At 37.6% G+C, this 18587-nt stretch overlaps 1 protein-coding gene across 2 annotated transcripts in view; it reads right to left on the bottom strand.

Moving 5' to 3' along the window:
- Positions 1-18587, bottom strand: part of KCNIP4 (potassium voltage-gated channel interacting protein 4) — a 1317771-nt gene that overhangs the window by 1013437 nt on the left and 285747 nt on the right. Inside the window, exon 1 of one of the 2 annotated variants that reach the window (XM_086406321.1) lies at positions 1618-6773. The exons of the other annotated variant lie outside the window; for it this stretch is intronic. Coding sequence (XP_086262447.1) covers positions 1618-1705 — 88 coding nt within the window. The 5' untranslated portion in view covers positions 1706-6773. Of the gene's footprint in view, positions 1-1617; positions 6774-18587 lie in introns of those variants that run through there. 2 annotated transcript variants of the gene reach the window in all.

The raw sequence follows: 18587 nt of genomic DNA, 5'->3' as shown, positions 1-18587 counted from the left end.
TTCAATGCTTACGGTTTAAGACGTCACAACCATCTACCATCTTCATAAAATTCTTTGAAATCAGAGTTTCATGAAACTACTCAGACTGAGCAAGAAAAGGCAGAGCACTGCACCCAAATCCATTAAGAAACAGGTAGAACCTTAAAATTACCTTATCAAAGTACATACTATGGAAAGCTTTCTTTTATAAAATATTTCTCTAATTTTATAGCAAGATGAAAGACCCCCCTATTGAGCACCTTTCAATAAGACACAGTCTCATAAATGGCACACCATCCATAACTGAATGTTCACAGCAAATACATTGATACCATTGATCACAATAGACATGATACAGCAAAGTCATATTGCGACTAAGAATAGAAGTGTAAAAACTGGGTAAAAAAATACAACAGAGCTCCTGGTTCACCAGAGGCAGGTACAGACTCTCAATGACTATTTCTTAAAATCGTCAAAAGCCAACACAATTTTCACTGCTTAAAGATTAGTATCTGATAACAATCTGTTAAAAATATTTATGAACATTTAATAATACTCTCAGAAATCATTTGATTTTCACAGTTATCCCCTTAAAACTGATTTTTCCTGATCAGATTGTCAACATAATTATATATGCAGTTCTGCTATTCACCATAGGAGTACTTTCTAAAGAAAATGTTGCTCAAGTTCATCTCTCAACCTTGCACCATGGTGTATAGGCATTTTTACTAACTCTTCTTTCTCATGATTTAGATTTAAGAAGATAAATGTAAGTTGAAAAAATAAAGCTAACAATAGTTCTTTATGGCCAGAATTAAAAAGAGGTATTATATCAACCCAGCTTTGCTCCACATAAGTTTGACGGTCCATTAAAAATATCTATTATCAAAGCCAAAGTAGTTTTGGTCCCACCTGTCACTATATTAATGACAGCATTGCTTAGGAATTTCTTGGGCAGCAAAACTGCTGGTTTAGGCTAATAATTTTGGAACATCTTAAAAATATTTTCTACCAACACTTAGATTTAAATAGAGTTTCTATTTCAATCGTGCAAGTTGTTAAACATTAAAATCCATTGCAATGAAACAAATATCAAAGCTCTCATGGACATTATACTCTTCAGCTGTTTTCACATTTTGCAAGGAATTCAGAAATCCAAAAGAAATGTCCTTAACTCTTTCACTGCTAAGCTCTACAATCAAACGCTAAAAATGATCTATGGATTATAATGATCAAAGAGTTCTAGAGAATTTCTAAATACCTGCAGAAAGACTAGTTTTGTGATTTTTCAGCAAACTGCAGCAAGCAGGAGAGAGGGAAAAACCCCTCACACAATCATGCTTTAAAAAAAAAATCTTCCCACTCTGCAGACACTGCTTCCTTAGATTGAAGCACATTTAACAGCGACACTGCCAAAAAGACATAAAAGATATATCCACAGATTCCAGTTCTATCCCCAAATTAGAGCTGCACTGCACACATTTTTAGAAATGTGAATCTCAGCAAACACTCACGATTGTATTTTATTGACAACATTAAAAATAAACACAACACAGAAATAGTGAGCCTTTCCTCTTTCATTTCAACTTCAGTACCATGCTCTATCAGCCTCTATTTAAAAAAAAAAAAAGTCATTACCTGTATGAAGAGAACCTGTTAATAGTCTGAGAAGGTACTGGGCAAATTTCAATATTTCACGTTTACATCGTTTTCTACAGCCACTCATCTTAAGCAACAAGGTATTCCTCTGAGAAGAGCCAGAAGTCTTTGCCAATAAAAAAAAAAAAAAAAAAAGACAGTCTCTGAGGGAAAACTTCTGTCTCAGTTTATGTCACAGGCTGCCTTACAACTCCTGTGGAATTAGCTGTTAGTGCCTGAATCAGAAATTCCTTTAAAGAGCTAGAGAAGCCGGATACAGATAGCACAGTAACAGGGTGGTAAGAAAGGGCTGCTTCTCGGTTTGGTCACCAAGTTCTTCTGTGGCAACAGATAGGCTGCCGATTCACACTTGTAGTAACCCACTGTGGCTCAGCTCAGCGTCCCCTCTCCAGCAGCAATCGCAACCTCACAGACCATTCAGAGGGAGGCGGGGCCTGTGGTGCCAGCTCATCAATGAATCAGCATGTAAGCAGGTGAGGGGACAGATGACAGGTCACTGGGGCTGAAACCCTTTGGATATCAGTAAAGGGAGCCTGCTAACGCAACTGAGCCTGCTGGAGAGGGATCTCAAGTCCAAGACTGTGCAAAATGATCCCCACTCCCTGCAGAAAAGCAACTAGGAAAGCATGCTCTTCAAGGTCAGACACCAGACAATTCCCTGATACAGTGTTAACCAGATTCAGAAAGCCTAAATGGTGAAAAGGCTCATTTGAGAAGCTGATCCTGATTCTAAACAAGCAGAGTTGAAGATTTACCACCAAACAGAGACAAAGTTCCCTTGTCACCGATAAACATATTCCACTTCACAGGCACAGGATTGAAAAATAAGCAGTTACCTAAATTTGGCTGTGTTTTCTGCACTGTGCAGGCTCAGGGATTTGAAAATTAGGGGGGAAAAGTCACCGTTTATTTTAAAATACAGTAGACTGGAAATCACTACTCTTAAGCCCTTATGCTTGTATCCATGTAACAGAGCTCAAACACTAATTAACTGCATTATCCTAAAAGACTGCCTCAGTTTCCTCACATTTCTAAAAGGCAAAATGCAACTTGTTAGCTCCTTACCAATTGTACTTAATAGTAGAACAGTTGTGAGAGCTCAGAATTCTCACAAAGTACTTTTTTATTAAAGACAGTGTTACAAAGGTAGGAAGTTGCTATGAAAGCTAGAAAACTACAGGCTTGTCTTCTTTGAATGTGCAGTTTGGGGGATATTTTGTTGTTGTTGTTGCTTCTTATTCCTGATTGCCTTGAGCAGTTTCTAGGATTTGTTCTGCACTCTGATATATTTTCTCATGGTATTTGCTTATTTGGTTTTGCTTGTTGTGTGTATGTATGTGTGTGTGTATATATATATGCTGCTAAGTCACTTCAGTATATATATAATCTCCTTGGTATTTAGTATATGTGAACGTGCACCCTCTTTATTTTAAATACACAGGCCATTTTTTTCTGACAATTGTCATAATTCTACTTGGAACTAATATTTCACAACAATACTATACATGAAATGATATCTTTCTACAATAAAGAAAGTAGTCCTGGAACCATAGACATAACCAGATTTAGTAGAAACTCACTCTCTTCTATCGGAGAAGGCAATGGCACCCCACTCCAGTACTCTCGCCTGGAAAATCCCATGGACAGAGGAGCCTGGTGGGCTGCAATCCATGGGGTCACGACTGAGCAGCTTCACTTTCACTTTTCACTTTCATGCATTAGAGAAGGAAATGGCAACCCACTCCAGTGTTCTTGCCTGGAGAATCCCATGGATGGGGGAGCCTGGTGGGCTGCCGTCTATGGGGTCACACAGAGTCAGACACGACTGAAGCGACTTAGCAGCAGCAGCAGCACTCTCTTCTATAGCTCTCCCACAGTCCCACCAGACTCAGTGATAGAATCATCTGAATGAGATAATGAAGCATGCTTTCCAAGAATTTTCAGAACTTTAGTTGAAAGTATCTGAGATTGTTTAAAAAAAGGATAGGTTTATACACAAAAGTTAGCAATATACTTTATTTAAGGTTCTTCCTCCCAAGCATTTGCCATGAGTGTTAGTATCCCAAAGTTTGAAAGATGCAGAAGAAATATACCATTGTAGTTCTATAGCTGGGGCTAATTATTTTAAAGCCCCACTTTTTTAATCTATAAAATGGATAATAGGACACTTTGTTCATTTGTTGGAAAGTTAGATGTGGTGGGGACTTCCCTGGTGGCCCAGTGGCTGAGACTCCACACCCCTAACAAAAGGGGCCCAGGTTCCATCCCTGGTCAGGGAACAAGATCCCTTGTGCTGCAACTAGGAGTTCATATGCCATAACTAAAGATCCTGCATGCTGCAATGAAGATCCAAGATTCCAAGTACTGCAACTAAGACCTGGCACAGCCAAACAAATAAATCAAATAAATATATATATTTTAAATGATATAATGTAGATGGCATTAAGCACAGCACTTTCATTCATTTATACAAAAGTTATGTATTGAGCATTTGTTATGATCTATACATGGTTTTAGATTTCTAGGTGCTGGAGACAGCAGTAATGAAGAAAGGCAAAGCTTCTGCATACAGAGTTTACACCTCAGATCAGAAAACAACAAATTAACAAAGAGTAAATAAGAAAATATCACATATGAATGAATGCTATGGAGACTGTTCAAACCAGATTAACAAAACAGAAAGTGAGTAGTATGTATACAAAATTTGAGATATATTTTTCAATTAACTCATTCACTTAAGCATATCTATTTAAAAGAAGAATTTCACTACAGAGCCTTCAGAGATCAACGGATAATACGAAAATACTAGAGATCAAAGGATAATAGAAAATGTAACTCTACAAACATAAATTTGCAAATGTAGGTGAAATGAATAGTCTTTAAAAATAAAGCTACCCAACAGGAAATAGTTTGAACAGCCCTAAATTGTTAAGTAAATTGAGTTTACAATTTTAAAAGTCCCCTAAAAAGAAATCTTCAGACCACATGGTTTCCTTGGAGAATTCTACCAACAATGTGAAGAATAATTAACATCAATTCTCCAAAACATCTTCAAGAAAATAGAAAGGAGGCAACAGTTGCTAATTCATTTTATGAACTCAGTATTAGCCTAATAAAGGCAATACCAAAAAAGGAAACTAGAGACAAACATCTCATTAATATAGACTCAAAAATCCTTAATAAACATTAAGAAAATAATTTAGCAATATATAAAAAGAATTATCTGCCACAGCCAAGTAGGGTTCAGTCTAAGGCTATGAAACTGAGAGAGTTAAGGAAAACATAATCAAAATAATTTACTGCATTAACAGACTAAAGAAAAACAATCATAGTCATTATCTACTGATTTAGAAATAATATGTAACAAATTTAACATGCATTCATAATTTAAAAAAATCTCAATGAAATAGGAATAGAGGGCAACTTTCTTAACTTGATAAAGCACATATGTCTACAAAAACCTACTAGTCACAGTATACTTAATGATGAGGGACTGAATGAAATAAAATTATCCCATTGGAGAATGGCGTGATTGTCTACATAGAAAATACAGGAAAAAATCTTAAAAAAAAAAAAAAAAAACAACTCCTAGAATGAATAGTGAGTTTAGCAAGGTCACAGGATGCTAGCTAAAAATTAACTGTACTAATGGGTAGTCATCTATACTAGCAATAAATACAGATGCTGAAAATTAAGACATGGTACCACTAACAATGGCTCAAAAAATGAATGCTGAGGTTTAAATCTAACAAAACATGTAGCAAATGTATCTGCCCAAAATTACAAAACCTTTGCTGAAGGAAATAAAATATTTAAATAAACAGAGAGACACTGTGTTCATGTATTAGAGCACTCAACATAGTAAAGATGCCAATTCTTCCCAAATTGATACACAGGTTCAACACACTTCCAATAAAATATGAACAAGATTATTTTTAATACAGAAAAGATCATATGGATTAAATGGAGAGAAAAAGGAACTAGAATAGCTGAAACACTTTTTAAAAGAAGATTAAGCCTTGAAATAATTCTACCTGATTTCAAAAGTTATGCAGCTTCACTAATCAAGACTGTAGTACAGGTAGAGAGATGGGCACATAGTCCTATGGGACAGAACAGAAAACCTAGAAATAAATCTACACAATTATCCACAACTGATTTTTGACAAAGATACCAAGAGAAAATCAATGTAGGATAGAGAGCTTGTCAACAGGTGGTGCTGGGGCAACTGGACATCTACAGGCAAAAACTTCACCAAGATCTCACATCTTATACAAATATTAGCTCATAATGGATCACAGAATTAAATGTAAAACTGTAAAAGTTTAAAGAAAAGTAGAAAATATCTGCAATTTGGGACTAGGCAAAGATATTTTTTAGGCTTGACACTAAAATCATTATCTATAAAAGAGAAATTTCTAAGCTGGATATCATCAAATTTAGAAACTGTCACTCATTTCAGATTTCATTAAGAGGATGAAAACACAAGCTCCAGAGTGGGAGAAGATATTTGCAAACCACATTTCTGACAAAATGTCTGACTACTATTTAAACAAAATATATAAAGAATATACAACATTCAACAGTAAGAAGCATACAACCCAGTTAGAACATGAACAAAAGGCATGAAGACATATCACCAAAATAAGATATATGAGTGGCAACAAAGCACAAGCAGAGATGCTTGATACCATTAGTAATTACTGAAATGCAAAACACAACTACAGTGAGGCATTATTACAAATCCAATGTGTAATGGCTGTGAAAAATTATTGTCAAGACCAAAGGCTGGTGAGGATGCAGAGATACTGGATCATTCACACACAGCTAGTGGGAATGCAAAATGGTGTAGCCACTCTGAAAAACTGTGGTAGCTTTTTAAAAAAAAATTCTAAACATATATCAGACATTTAACTCAGCAATTGCACTCCTGAGCATTTATCCCAAAGCAATGAAAATATATGTTTAGACAAAAATCTTTACATAAATTACTATAGTGTTTTTGCCAGCCCCAAACTGGAAATAATCTATAAACAGACAGTGGAACACCCATACCAGCAAGAAAAAAGGAATGAAATATTGGTATCCACAAGCTGGATGAATCTCAAGAAGATTATGCTGACAAAAAAAAAAAAAAAAAGCCAATCTAAAAAGGTTACATGCTGCATGATTACATGTATGCAACATTCTCGAAATGACAAATTATAAAAATGGATGACAGATTCAGTTCACCCAAACTCATGTCCATCAAGTCGGTGATGCCATCCAGCCATCTCATCCTCTGTCGTCCCCTTCTCCTCCTGCCCCCAATCCCTCCCAGCATCAGGGTCTTTTCCAATGAGTCAACTCTTTGCATGAGGTGGCCAAAGTATTGGAGTTTCAGCTTTAGCATCATTCCTTCCAATGAACACCCAGGACTGATTTCCTTTAGAACGGACTGGTTGGATCTCCTTGCAGTCCAAGGGACTCTCAAGAGTCTTCTCCAACACCACAGTTCAAAAGCATAAATTCTTTGGCACTCAGCTTTCTTCACAGTCCAACTCTAACATCCATACATGACCACTGGAAAAATCGTAGCCTTGACTAGACTGACCTTTGTTGGCAAAGTAATGTCTCTGCTTTTGAATATGTTATCTAGGTTGGTCATAACTTTCCTTCCAAGGAGTAAGCGTCTTTTAATTTCATGGCTGCAATCACCATCTGCAGTGATTTTGGAGCCCCAGAAAACAAAATCTGACACTGTTTCCACTGTTTCCCCATCTATTTCCCATGAAGTGATGGGACCAGATGCCATGATCTTAATTTTCTGAAAAGTGGGTACCAAAGAGTAAGAAAAGGGTAGGGGTCAGAGGGAAGTGAATGTGCAAATGATACATGCTGATGGGAACATGTTAACGGATATTGATTATTGTCAATGTCAATATCCTAGTTATGATATTCTGCTAGAGTTTTATAAGATGTTACCATGGGGAAAAACTACTTTGCCACGTATCTCTCCATATCACTTCTTACAATTAATTGCTATGAATTTATAATTATCTCAAATAGTTCACTTAAACATTAAATTTTAAAAATTAAATACCTTTTTAACATCTATTATAGGTTCTGAATATACACAACCAAACAAAACCAGTGATTCATTGAGCTTACGTTATAATGGGGCTTCCCTTGTGGCTCAAATGGTAAAGAATCTGCCTGCAATGTAGAAGACTAGGGTTCAATCCCTTGGTCATGAAGATCCCTTGGAGAAGGAATTGGCAACCCACTCCAGTTTTCTTGCTTGGAGAATTCCATGGACAGGAGAGCCTGGCAGACTACAGTCCATGGGGTCACAAAGAGTTGGACACAACTCAGCAACTAACACACACACACACACAGACACACACACATTATAATGGTGTGGGGGAGACAGTAGAATTGGGCAAGGAGAATTTAATATGCTGAATGGAGGGAGGGAATGGTGGTGCAAGTAAAATGTGGTGATCATTGAGTCCTCACTGATGTGATATTTGAGCAAAGATTTGAAGGAGGTGAAAAAGGGAGCCACATGAATACCTAGAGCACACATATGGGTGCCATCTCGGTGTATGTAGCTTTATGCAACCTCTGGACAGTCAGTTAATATACTCTACAAGTCACTCTGTTAGGGAGCTTTCTTGAAATCAGCCTTTAAGTCTCATTTTTGATGTTAAAGCACAGAGCACCATCTGACCAATTTTTCCTCTAGGAAAAGCAACTATAAATCACCAGTTTTGTTGGTGAATCCACTGCCTGTGTCTATTTACTGTTGGAGTATGTAAGGAAAATATTGTTGCTTAATGCTATCCTCAGGAACACATGAAACATAATTAGGAAAATAAATACAAAATGTCACAGAGCATTAGAAAGGAAAAAAGAAAAGTGTTCTTAATTATCAGCTAATTTGGGTTAATATAACCATTACCTCCCACAGTATCAATAATCAAGGTTGCACGTTCAAAAACAACAGATGTCCTTAATGTTTCAGAAGTGCTTGAGTAAAAGCCACTTTATTTACAGAGAAATGTGAGCAAACTTTACAACAGCTCACAAGGGCTCAAGGATTTTCTAGATGAACAAACTAGTTAACAGTTATAGCACGTGGTACAGAGGATACTACAGCTTCTTGCAGTTTAGATACAGTTAAATTTAATTGAAAGGCAAGTGGTATATCATGTAGTAAAAACCAAACATCTTAAGATGACAGATGACTCCACAACCAACCACTGGTCTTGGTAAGTTACAGGTGACTGTGAAAATGCAGGCTCATTTCAAGATGCATCACTCCTAGCTATATGTTGGAATTTTATTTACTTTTCTGGCCAGCTCTTCTTGAAAAGCCCAAGTTCAGGTAGAGCACGTCTTAAATGCACTTGGGTGACCCTCACTGATCCTTAAAATTGAAAAATAAATATGATTTATTGGTTAAGGGAAAAATGTTGGCTTTCCTTCAAGGAAGAGAGAACCCAGTGATTCCCTCCAGTGATTCCCAAGAAGACTTTTGCCCCAGTGAAGTTTTTCCCCAAATGCTACTCCCCTCAATACATCTTGGTGTAGTCGGTGTTTCTCAGTGGGAATAGACATTGTTATGCTTTTCAAATTGTCACAAGTTACAAATTAAACATGTGCAGCTTAAAAATAGCTCACCATGGGGCTGCAGAGAGAAGCAGAGCAGAGCCTTGCGGCAAAGTCACAGGTTTTGAAAGTGGGTCTTGATAAAATATCAGACTAGCTAGTTGTCCATCAGAGAGGACTGTGCCAATGCCAGGGCCATTATTATTCCAGAAACATTGCTATTCACCTACTTCAATGAATATAGAACATATCAACACACTATAACTTTTGCATCAACTTTGGAAACAGCTTTGAGAATACAAAGCATGCCAAAATCAAACATGCTGGCCAGAAATATACCCATTTCATGTGCCCAGGGCTAAACCAATGAAAAAAAACCCCACTGAATTAATATTCTAGGTAATACCTAGATAATATAATAATACACTAAATTATCCATAATTTGGGCTTCCCAGGTAGCACTAGTGGTAAAGAACCTGCCTGCCAGTGCAGGGAACATAAGAGATGTGGGTTCAATCCCTGGGTTGGGAAGATCCACTGGAGAAGGGAATGGCAACCCACTCCAGTATTCTTGCCTGGAAAATTTCATGGTCAGAAGAGACTGGTGGGTTACAGTCCATAGGGCAGCAAAGAGTCGGACACAACAGAGCACACATACACACATACATAATTTACCACCACACAATGAGACCAAAACTACCGACGTGAGAATTCTGCATCACACTGGAATATAAAGGAGGTGATACACTACAAATATTTAGATGCAAATAAATCCATAAAAGTATGCATTTAAGACAAATTATAGTTTGTCTTAAAAACCCAGACAGCTGAATTTCCAGCTATTTTTTGTCTTGTTTTTAAGAGGGAGAGCCATAATTTTTCATACCTGAGACTTGAGAGGTAAGTATAAAATTGTTTACGACATACTTTAGGGAAATAGTCCATTGTAAATATGTGCCAGCCAGAGCTGAGTGAGGACTCCCTTACTGGGGCTCCATCCACCCAGAGCCCTATCTGAAAGCCTGATTATTATTATTATTGTCATGGGAGCTGGGAATAGATGTGTATTGCTGTTGCAGAGCCCTGAAAGTCCAAGTCAGAGGCATGTGTCATACTTCAAAGAAAATAAAAGCACATTGAAGAGTCCTCATCAGCAGAGACATGGCTGAGGGCGTGGGCACAGAAACGGGTTTCTGGGTCAGCATGTAGAACTTGGAAGGCTGGTAGACTGAGGTGCTAGCTGCATGAAAGTTGCCACTTTCTCAGCCACAGATTTACTCCCAGATTATAAAAAGGACAACGTGAAGACTCCTAAGGCCCATTATTCCACAAAATTAGACTGAAAAATACAAGCTGGAAAAAATTCATATTAGTTTCTTTTCTTTATGATAGATTCCATCATCACCACCACCACACACACACACTCACCACCCAGAGTTTCTAATGGGCCATACAGAGTAAGGAAAGTGAAAGTTTTAGTCACTCAGTCATGTCTGATTCTTTGCAACCCTAAAGACTATAGCCACCCACGCTCCTGTGTCCATGGGATTTTCTAGGCAAGAATAATGGAGTGGGTGGCAATTTCCTCCTCCAGGGGATCTTCCCAACCCAGGGGTTGAACCTGGGTCTCCGCATGCAGGAAGATTCTTTCCCACCAGGAAAGCCCATAGAGTAACAAACTGGGTTCTAATTTAGCACTTGAATTAAATATCAAGTTATTTACTTTTACTCAAACTCATTTTACTATTAAGCAGCTGTGTAATCTCTGGCCTGAAAAAATATATGTTGGGATTATAAAACAATACACTACAAGTATATATCAATTTTAAAGTGTTCATTTATAAATGCTTTTATTTATTGAGATCCCTGGAACTTATTTACTTCAATTTTATCTACACTTCTCTACAGTTTTTCTCAAAGTACGTCTTCGGCCTATTTTCATCAGAACTAGCTGGAATGCCTGTTTAAAACAATTCTTGGCCCTCACCTTCAACATACAGTCATAGAATCCTCGGATTCAGGCAGGAAATCTTACAAACTTAGTATCTCCTGAGTCCTCAAAAACAGAATTTTGATAATCAAAACAACTTAAGCCGACTTCTACCCTAGAATGAAGTCAAAGAAGAGCCAATTACAATTTGAAGATGATAAAATTATGATTCTATGAATGTTTCAATAATCTACCAGGCAGCCTAAAGCCATCTGCAATTGTTGAGAGGCTTGGATATAGTCTTGGTAATCCATCCCCTGATTTTCATTTCAAACAAATTACATGTGAGTGAAGGAAGCTTCATTTTCTCTCATATCAGAGACAATCAACAAGGTGGGTTAACACAATTAGGTTGCTTATTTTGGCTTCACCAAAAGTCATCAACCACAAGCTGTCCTAAATCTAATGGACACACATAGGCATGGTGACAATGCCTATATACAACATTTTATTAGAATGGCCAATGTAATTAAAAAACAATTAGGCCACAAAGATGATTTGCATTAGGATAAAGCATGCTAGTTCTCTTCCCTCCTGCCTACTATTATATTTTTTGAATATTAGTCTTTCTTTTCCAATTATCATGTGTTTTTCTTTAATTTGGTGAATATAATTATGAGTAAGCTGAATCCAGTCAATATTTGTTTTTGTTTCATAAGGAAGAAGCACAGGACTTTCTGATTCATTCTCCTGTGAGGTGAGATATCAGAAAAGATAATTTTGAGTCTCAGGTAACAAGCTAAAGAGCAGTGTATAATTTTTTAAAAATTGAAAGGAGCAATAAATGTATTGGCCTCGTCCTAACTCTCAACTAATACATACAGATGATGAGCTGATTCAGAAAAAAAAAAAAAGAGAGAAAGAAAAAGAAATTATTGAGTTTCTACTACTTTCCACGCAGAGGTCAGTAATTAACTCTTAAATGATGTTAAGGTACATACTGGGCATTTAGAAATGTGAGCTTAGCTGTCAGAAGAAAGGTCAGGGTTGTGGGTTACATGTGGAAATCATCCATGTAGAAGTGACAGTTAAAGCTGACTACAGATAGAGCTCCTCAAGGACACAGAAGTGACCTACAAGGCTGTTGTCACAACATCTCAGTTATAAATGGCTTTGCCCTATTTTTCACTCAAGATTGAATTGCCTTGCACTATTTATCATAAAAGTTTATTTTTAAAAGAGATGTAAACTTAAAAAAAAAGTCAAAGAAGAACTTAGAATAAAAACAAGAAAACAAAGAACTAAAGATTATGAGAAATAAGTGATAGTAAATCTGAAATTTTCTTGATTTGTTCAACAAAAAAGAATTTCTCACTTATTTGAGTGAGTGAGTGAGTAAAGTCGCCTACTTGTGACTGACTTTTGCCATCCCATGGACTGTAGCCCACCAGGCTTCTCTGTCCATGGGATTTTCCAGGCAAGAATACTGGAGTGGGTTGCCGTTTCCTTCTCCATCTCACTTATTTAAACAGCTAGAAACATATGTAATGGCATTAGACAATCATTGAAACATATTTATTCATTAATACACGTTTATGATTCTCCTTTGCAAAATTCCTGCTAAAGTTTCCATTGATGATTTTATAACTACACTAATACTACAGGCCAAATGCCAAAAAAAAAAAGCACATATTCTAGTCCTGAAGCTAATAATCACCTCCATCGTGCTATGATAACCACTAGAGCTGCCACAACATGCCACTTTCAGATGAAATTGACAGGACAGCACACACTGCACACCATTATGGGAAAGCAAGGTCACAACAACAGAACACAGCCAGTGCTGTTCTTCCCAAATTATGTATTCCTGCTTTCATTCACATAAGCAAATTATATTATACTCAAAATTTTAAAAATGGTACAGATGAACCTACTTGTAAAGCAGAAATAGAGACACAGACAGACAAACATCAACACCAAACGGGGAAATGGTGCAGGGGGCTTGGCAGGTAGGATGAATTAGGAGCTCGGGATTTATATATACATGCTTCTATGTATAAAATAGACAACTAATGAGAATCTACTGTATAGCACAGGGAAAAAAACAAAGAAGCTACAATCTGTTTGTAGGATATATATTAAGTTAACCTTAAAAATGTATTCCAATATACATTAGTGAAAGTGAAGTTGCTCAGCCGTGTCCGACTCTTTACAACTCCATGGACGGTAGCCTACCAGGCTCCGCCATCCATGGGATTTTCCAGGCAAGAATACTGGAATGTGCTGCCATTTCCTTCTCCAGGGGATGTTCCCAACCCAGGGATCGAACCCGGGTCTCCTGCATGGGTTTTTACCCGGGTCCTCCCGGGTAAAGCACAAAGACGCTTTACCATCTGAGTGAGCCACCAGGGAAGCCAAAAACTGTTTGATTCTACTTATATAAGATACTTAGAGGAGTTAAATTCATAAACTCAGAAAGTACATTGGTAAATGGCAGGGGCCAGGGGCAGAGGGCTGGAGAGTGGGGAGGAGGTTAGTGTTTAATGGGGATGGGATATCAGTTTAGGACAATGAAAAATTCAGGAGATGGATGATATTATGTGACTTTTACCACAATAAAATAACATTTTCTAAAAAAGATTTCTTTAGGACTTCAGTTCTAAGTTCAATTTTGACTAGCTGAAGGAAAAGAATGCCTCAGAATCTGCTGTGCCTCTTGAATGTCCTTGAGTGTGCTCCACGGATTCATTTCCAAACAGCAGTCAGAAGAGAATCACACTGCACAGACTCCCCTGGAACTTGCTGCCAGACCCCCCTCTCATCAGAGCAGCGCAATTAAATATTCAGGATCCTGTCACAGTGGTGTCAGAGTAACACAGGACTCTGACCTTCTGCAGGAAAATCAGTCAGGGAACAAATGCATGACAATGGGTGACACTAACCGTGCGCTGTAACCGAAAACCACCTAATGCAGTTTTCATGTAACAAACTCTCCAGGACAGTAACTGTACTATTCAATTTTCACTGCAGTAGTCACACTAAAAGCCTTTTTAATGCATGCTGCAAATTCATATTCAGATCCATCCACAGCTGACCCCCTGCTCCATGTTTAACTCCAGAGCTCATGCGGCAAGAGAGGGAGGTTGTGAGACAAGCACCGGACTGAGAGTTAGCAGGCATTCTGGATTTCTCAAAGCCCAGAGTTGAGTGAGTTGCTTCAGGTTTCAATGCCCTGTTGTGTAAAATGATGGCACTGGATTAAATAATTCCTGTATTCTTTTCTAATTCAACAAAATTAATGACTATACAAAGAGATCTAAAAAATAAGTATTTTAATAGCCATATAATGTTTCATAATATGAATGTAATTCAGTCTATTTACCATCCTTCTACTGACAGCTATTCAGGACTTTTCAGGTGTCCTATGTTATCGCAAACAATACTACGATAAATAACTCTATAGATACATTCTTATGATATGGAGTTTTTATTGCTGTAGATTTATATCATTTATTTAGATGCATGCCTACTACATTATGTTCAGATAGAAAACACGTTACAGAGACATGTATGTAATATGACGCATTCTGTGAAATAAAGCTACATGCTCTACCTGTGTGTATATCATTTGCAAAGAATGGTAACCTACATTGTTGGTGGGAGACAACAGAAGACACACAAAAAAGGCGACTGTCACAAAACAGTTGCTCTCATGGTATAGTGCTAACATTGGGAATATACCACTATAGAATTTATGAAAAGATGAAAGATTTTAATATACATATATGAGAAAGATATGCAGATTAAAAGAAAAATTCATTTCATGAAGTTATAGGAAACATAGGCGAATTTTTTCTGCTATTTTTATGTACTGTTTTTGGACAGAAGTAACATATAGACAAAAAGGGAAAATAATAAATCTGTAATATGAACTTCTCTTACAGGTTCTATGCTTGCAAAATGCCAATGACATCTATTAAACACTTTTTATGGGCAGGCCATCACTGTGAAAATTGTGTCCAGTTATCTAATCTTCACAAGAAGCTCCTGAGGTAGGTTTTCTAATCTCCACAAAAAGGATGGAGGAACTGAGGCTGAGATTCACTAACTCTCCTAAATGTGCTGTGATATTAAGTACCATGAATGAAAGTGAAAGTCACTCAGTCATGTCTGACTCTTTGCAACCCCATGGACTGTACAGTCCATTGAATTCTCCAGATCAGAGTACTGGAGTGGGTAGTCTTTCCCTTCTCCAGGGGATCTTCCCAACCCAGGGATTGAACCCAGGTTTCCCACATCACAGGCAGATTCTTTACCCTCTGAGCCACTAGGGAAGCCCAAGTATCATATCCTAAATATATTTCACCATTTGCCTGACCCCCAAATCCATGCGCTGAAGCATCATGGAACATCAGTGTCCAACTCTCTGTCTGCTATGGAGACTGACAAACCCACATGCATCACTCCTATGACTTACAGCAAAAGTACCACAGTTTTCTACAATGGGAGCACTGAAATGCAACAGATAAACCCTATGTGTGAGAAGTACTCAAAGCAAAAGTTAATAAAATTGCTTAGAAAAATAACAAATATTATTGAATAATATAATCTTTACTATTCTGAAATATTTTTAATGAATACTATAGTTTCATAGAGGGACCTATATACTATATTACACTTAAGGAATTTTATAAGGTAGAGCTTGGCAAACTGAACAGCATTTAATTTCAACTGAGGTAGGTCCACTGTTAGTCCTATAGATTAACTACTTATGTGTCAGTGAAGTAGGTTTACAGGAAAAAACCTTTTCTCCCCAATCTTTAATCAGTCTGAGAAGTATGTTTTCAATATTTTATAATTTTGCCTTTAATAAAATACTGTTTATTTCATGAGCATTTGGGCACATTTTGAAAATTCACTCATCATCTATGAGCACAGATGGATTTTATCTTTTACAATATGATTCCTGAGACCTTTCTCATATAGCTTTCTCTCAAGAAAAATTCTCTCCATACCCTTCTTCTGAGATTAGCCTAGAATCTACATTCTGCTGCCAAAACACAGATTCATTTCTACAACGTTCCATACAGGGCCATGGATGGCTGCTATCATGTAGGATTTAAGGGCAATTTCTCCATTTAGAAACTTGAAAAAAAATCTGGCCATAGCAGCCATCAGTCAACTCAGTCTTCATTCTCATCTTTTATTTCTCAGCATTCTTCACACAGAAAAGAAGGTCACATGTGTACTTACTCTATTGCTGGACATCTTGTAAAGAGCAAGAAACAAGGACTTGGACCATCTGAGATTCCTATGCAAGCTCTTTGAACATATTATCCATGATTTTGGCATGTCACTTTAGAATGTCTATGCCTCATTTTTATCATGTGTAATATACAGATGACACCACCCTTATGGCAGAAAGTGAAGAGGAACTAAAAAGCCTCTTGATGAAAGTGAAAGAGGAGACTGAAAAAGTTGGCTTAAAGCTCAACATTCAGAAAACTAAGATCATGGCATCTGGTCCCATCACTTCATGGGAAATAGATGGGGAAACAGTGGAAACAGTGTCAGACTTTATTTTTGGGGGTTCCAAAATCACTGCAGATGGTGATTACAGCCATGAAATTAAAAGACGTTTACTCCTTGGAAGGAAAGTTATGACCAATCTAGATAGCATATTCAAAAGCAGACATTACTTTGCCAACAAAGGTCCATCTAGTCAGGGCTATGGTTTTTCCAGGGGTCATGTATGGATGTGAGAGTTGGACTGTGAAGAAAGCTGAGCACCAAAGAATTGATGCTTTTGAACTGTGGTGCTGGAGAAGACTCTTGAGAGTCCCTTGGACTGCAAGGAGATCCAACCAGTCCATTCTGAAGGAGATCAGCCCTGGGATTTCTTTGGAAGGAATGATGCTAAAGCTGAAACTCCAGTACTTTGGCCACCTCATGCGAAGAGTTGACTCATTGGAAAAGACTCTGATGCTGGGAGGGATTGGGGGCAGGAGGAGAAGGGAACAACAGAGGATGAGATGGCTGGATGGCATCACTGACTCGATGGACGTGAGTCTGAGTGAACTCCAGGAGATGGTGATGGACAGGGAGGCCTGGCGTTCCACAGTTCATGGGGTTGCAAAGAGTCGGACACGACTGAGCGACTGAACTGAACTGAACTGAATTCATGACACCCATAGAATAAGCCTACCCAATAAAATTCTTAAGAGAATTGAATGACATAACGTATATTGAACACATTGGAAAGTATCTGGTATATAGCAGATATCACATCAGTGAAGTTGCTGCTGGTACTTTTATTTTTAGATCCAAAATTGAGAAGGAAATCTTTCAAAGCAAATATTAAATAGAGTTGGAGGAAGCATCTAAAGTTCCTCAGAGTACCTTAGGAGAACCGTCTCACATACTGCTATGAAGATCATTTGGATAATAATAAGAGTTAATATCAGTTTATAAGCAATATAGGAATATATCTGCATTCTATCATGTAAACATTGACTACAGTGATGGGAAAAAACTTGCTGAAACAATTGTACTTCACAGTTCAAGAGCATGGACAGACCCATGGAGGGACTTCAAAAGATTACAAAATGGTATGAGTACATGCACATTTTTGACAAAAGAGTTTAGTGCTTCCATTCAATGCTGAAAAGTTTTGAACAGTTTAGAAATAAGATGTGATTCTACACTAGTTATACTGAGGTAAACAATTTATGTCATCAGATTTTGTTCCCTCTAGACAACTGAGGAACATATCAAACTATAAAATACAGTCGAGTGCCATGTTTAGTCATCTTTTGGGCAGGGGGTGACTGTCCCCTTTGATAGCATCTGAAAATTACAAACTTCCTCTTAAGATGAACTGTAGTTGACTGTATCGTCAATGGTTCCTAGTGGCAGTTTCTCCCTCACAGAGGCTGGAAATGATCCTTTCTCTCCCTTTCTGGATACAATCTCTCCTGGCATTGATCTCCACCCCCTCCCATACCTCCCCTGTTCTCTGTGAGGTCATAAGAATAAGCCCTTCTTTATCACTGGCCATCTAAGGCATGGAAAGGGAAGGAAAGAAAGAGGAAAGGGAAGGAAGGAAAATGGGACAGAGAGGCCAGATTCATACACAGGTGTGAAGAGAGGGGGAGGAAAAAAGAGTGGAAGGGAAGGAGAGAGAGAGAGAAAGAAAGAAAGGGAAGAGAGATTATGACTTGGTAGTTTCTGGCATGTTAATATTTAATATGTAGGTTTCTGAGAGACAACGCTCCCAAACCCCTCAACTCCTTTACCCACTCAGCACATTTTCTCTGAAATAAAGAAGTATTTGATCTACAGCTTTTAAAGCTACCTATGAATCACATTTTAAAATCACCTATGACTAATACAGCAATTTTAAAATAATTTGCCCTTTTAAAGTATT

The sequence above is a fragment of the Bos grunniens genome, chromosome 6 (assembly GCF_055505025.1).
Source record: "Bos grunniens cultivar Pamir isolate PY7600 chromosome 6, Bosgru_T2T1.0, whole genome shotgun sequence".
Classification (NCBI taxonomy): domain Eukaryota; kingdom Metazoa; phylum Chordata; class Mammalia; order Artiodactyla; family Bovidae; genus Bos; species Bos grunniens.
This window is presented reverse-complemented; position numbering and strand designations above follow the sequence as displayed.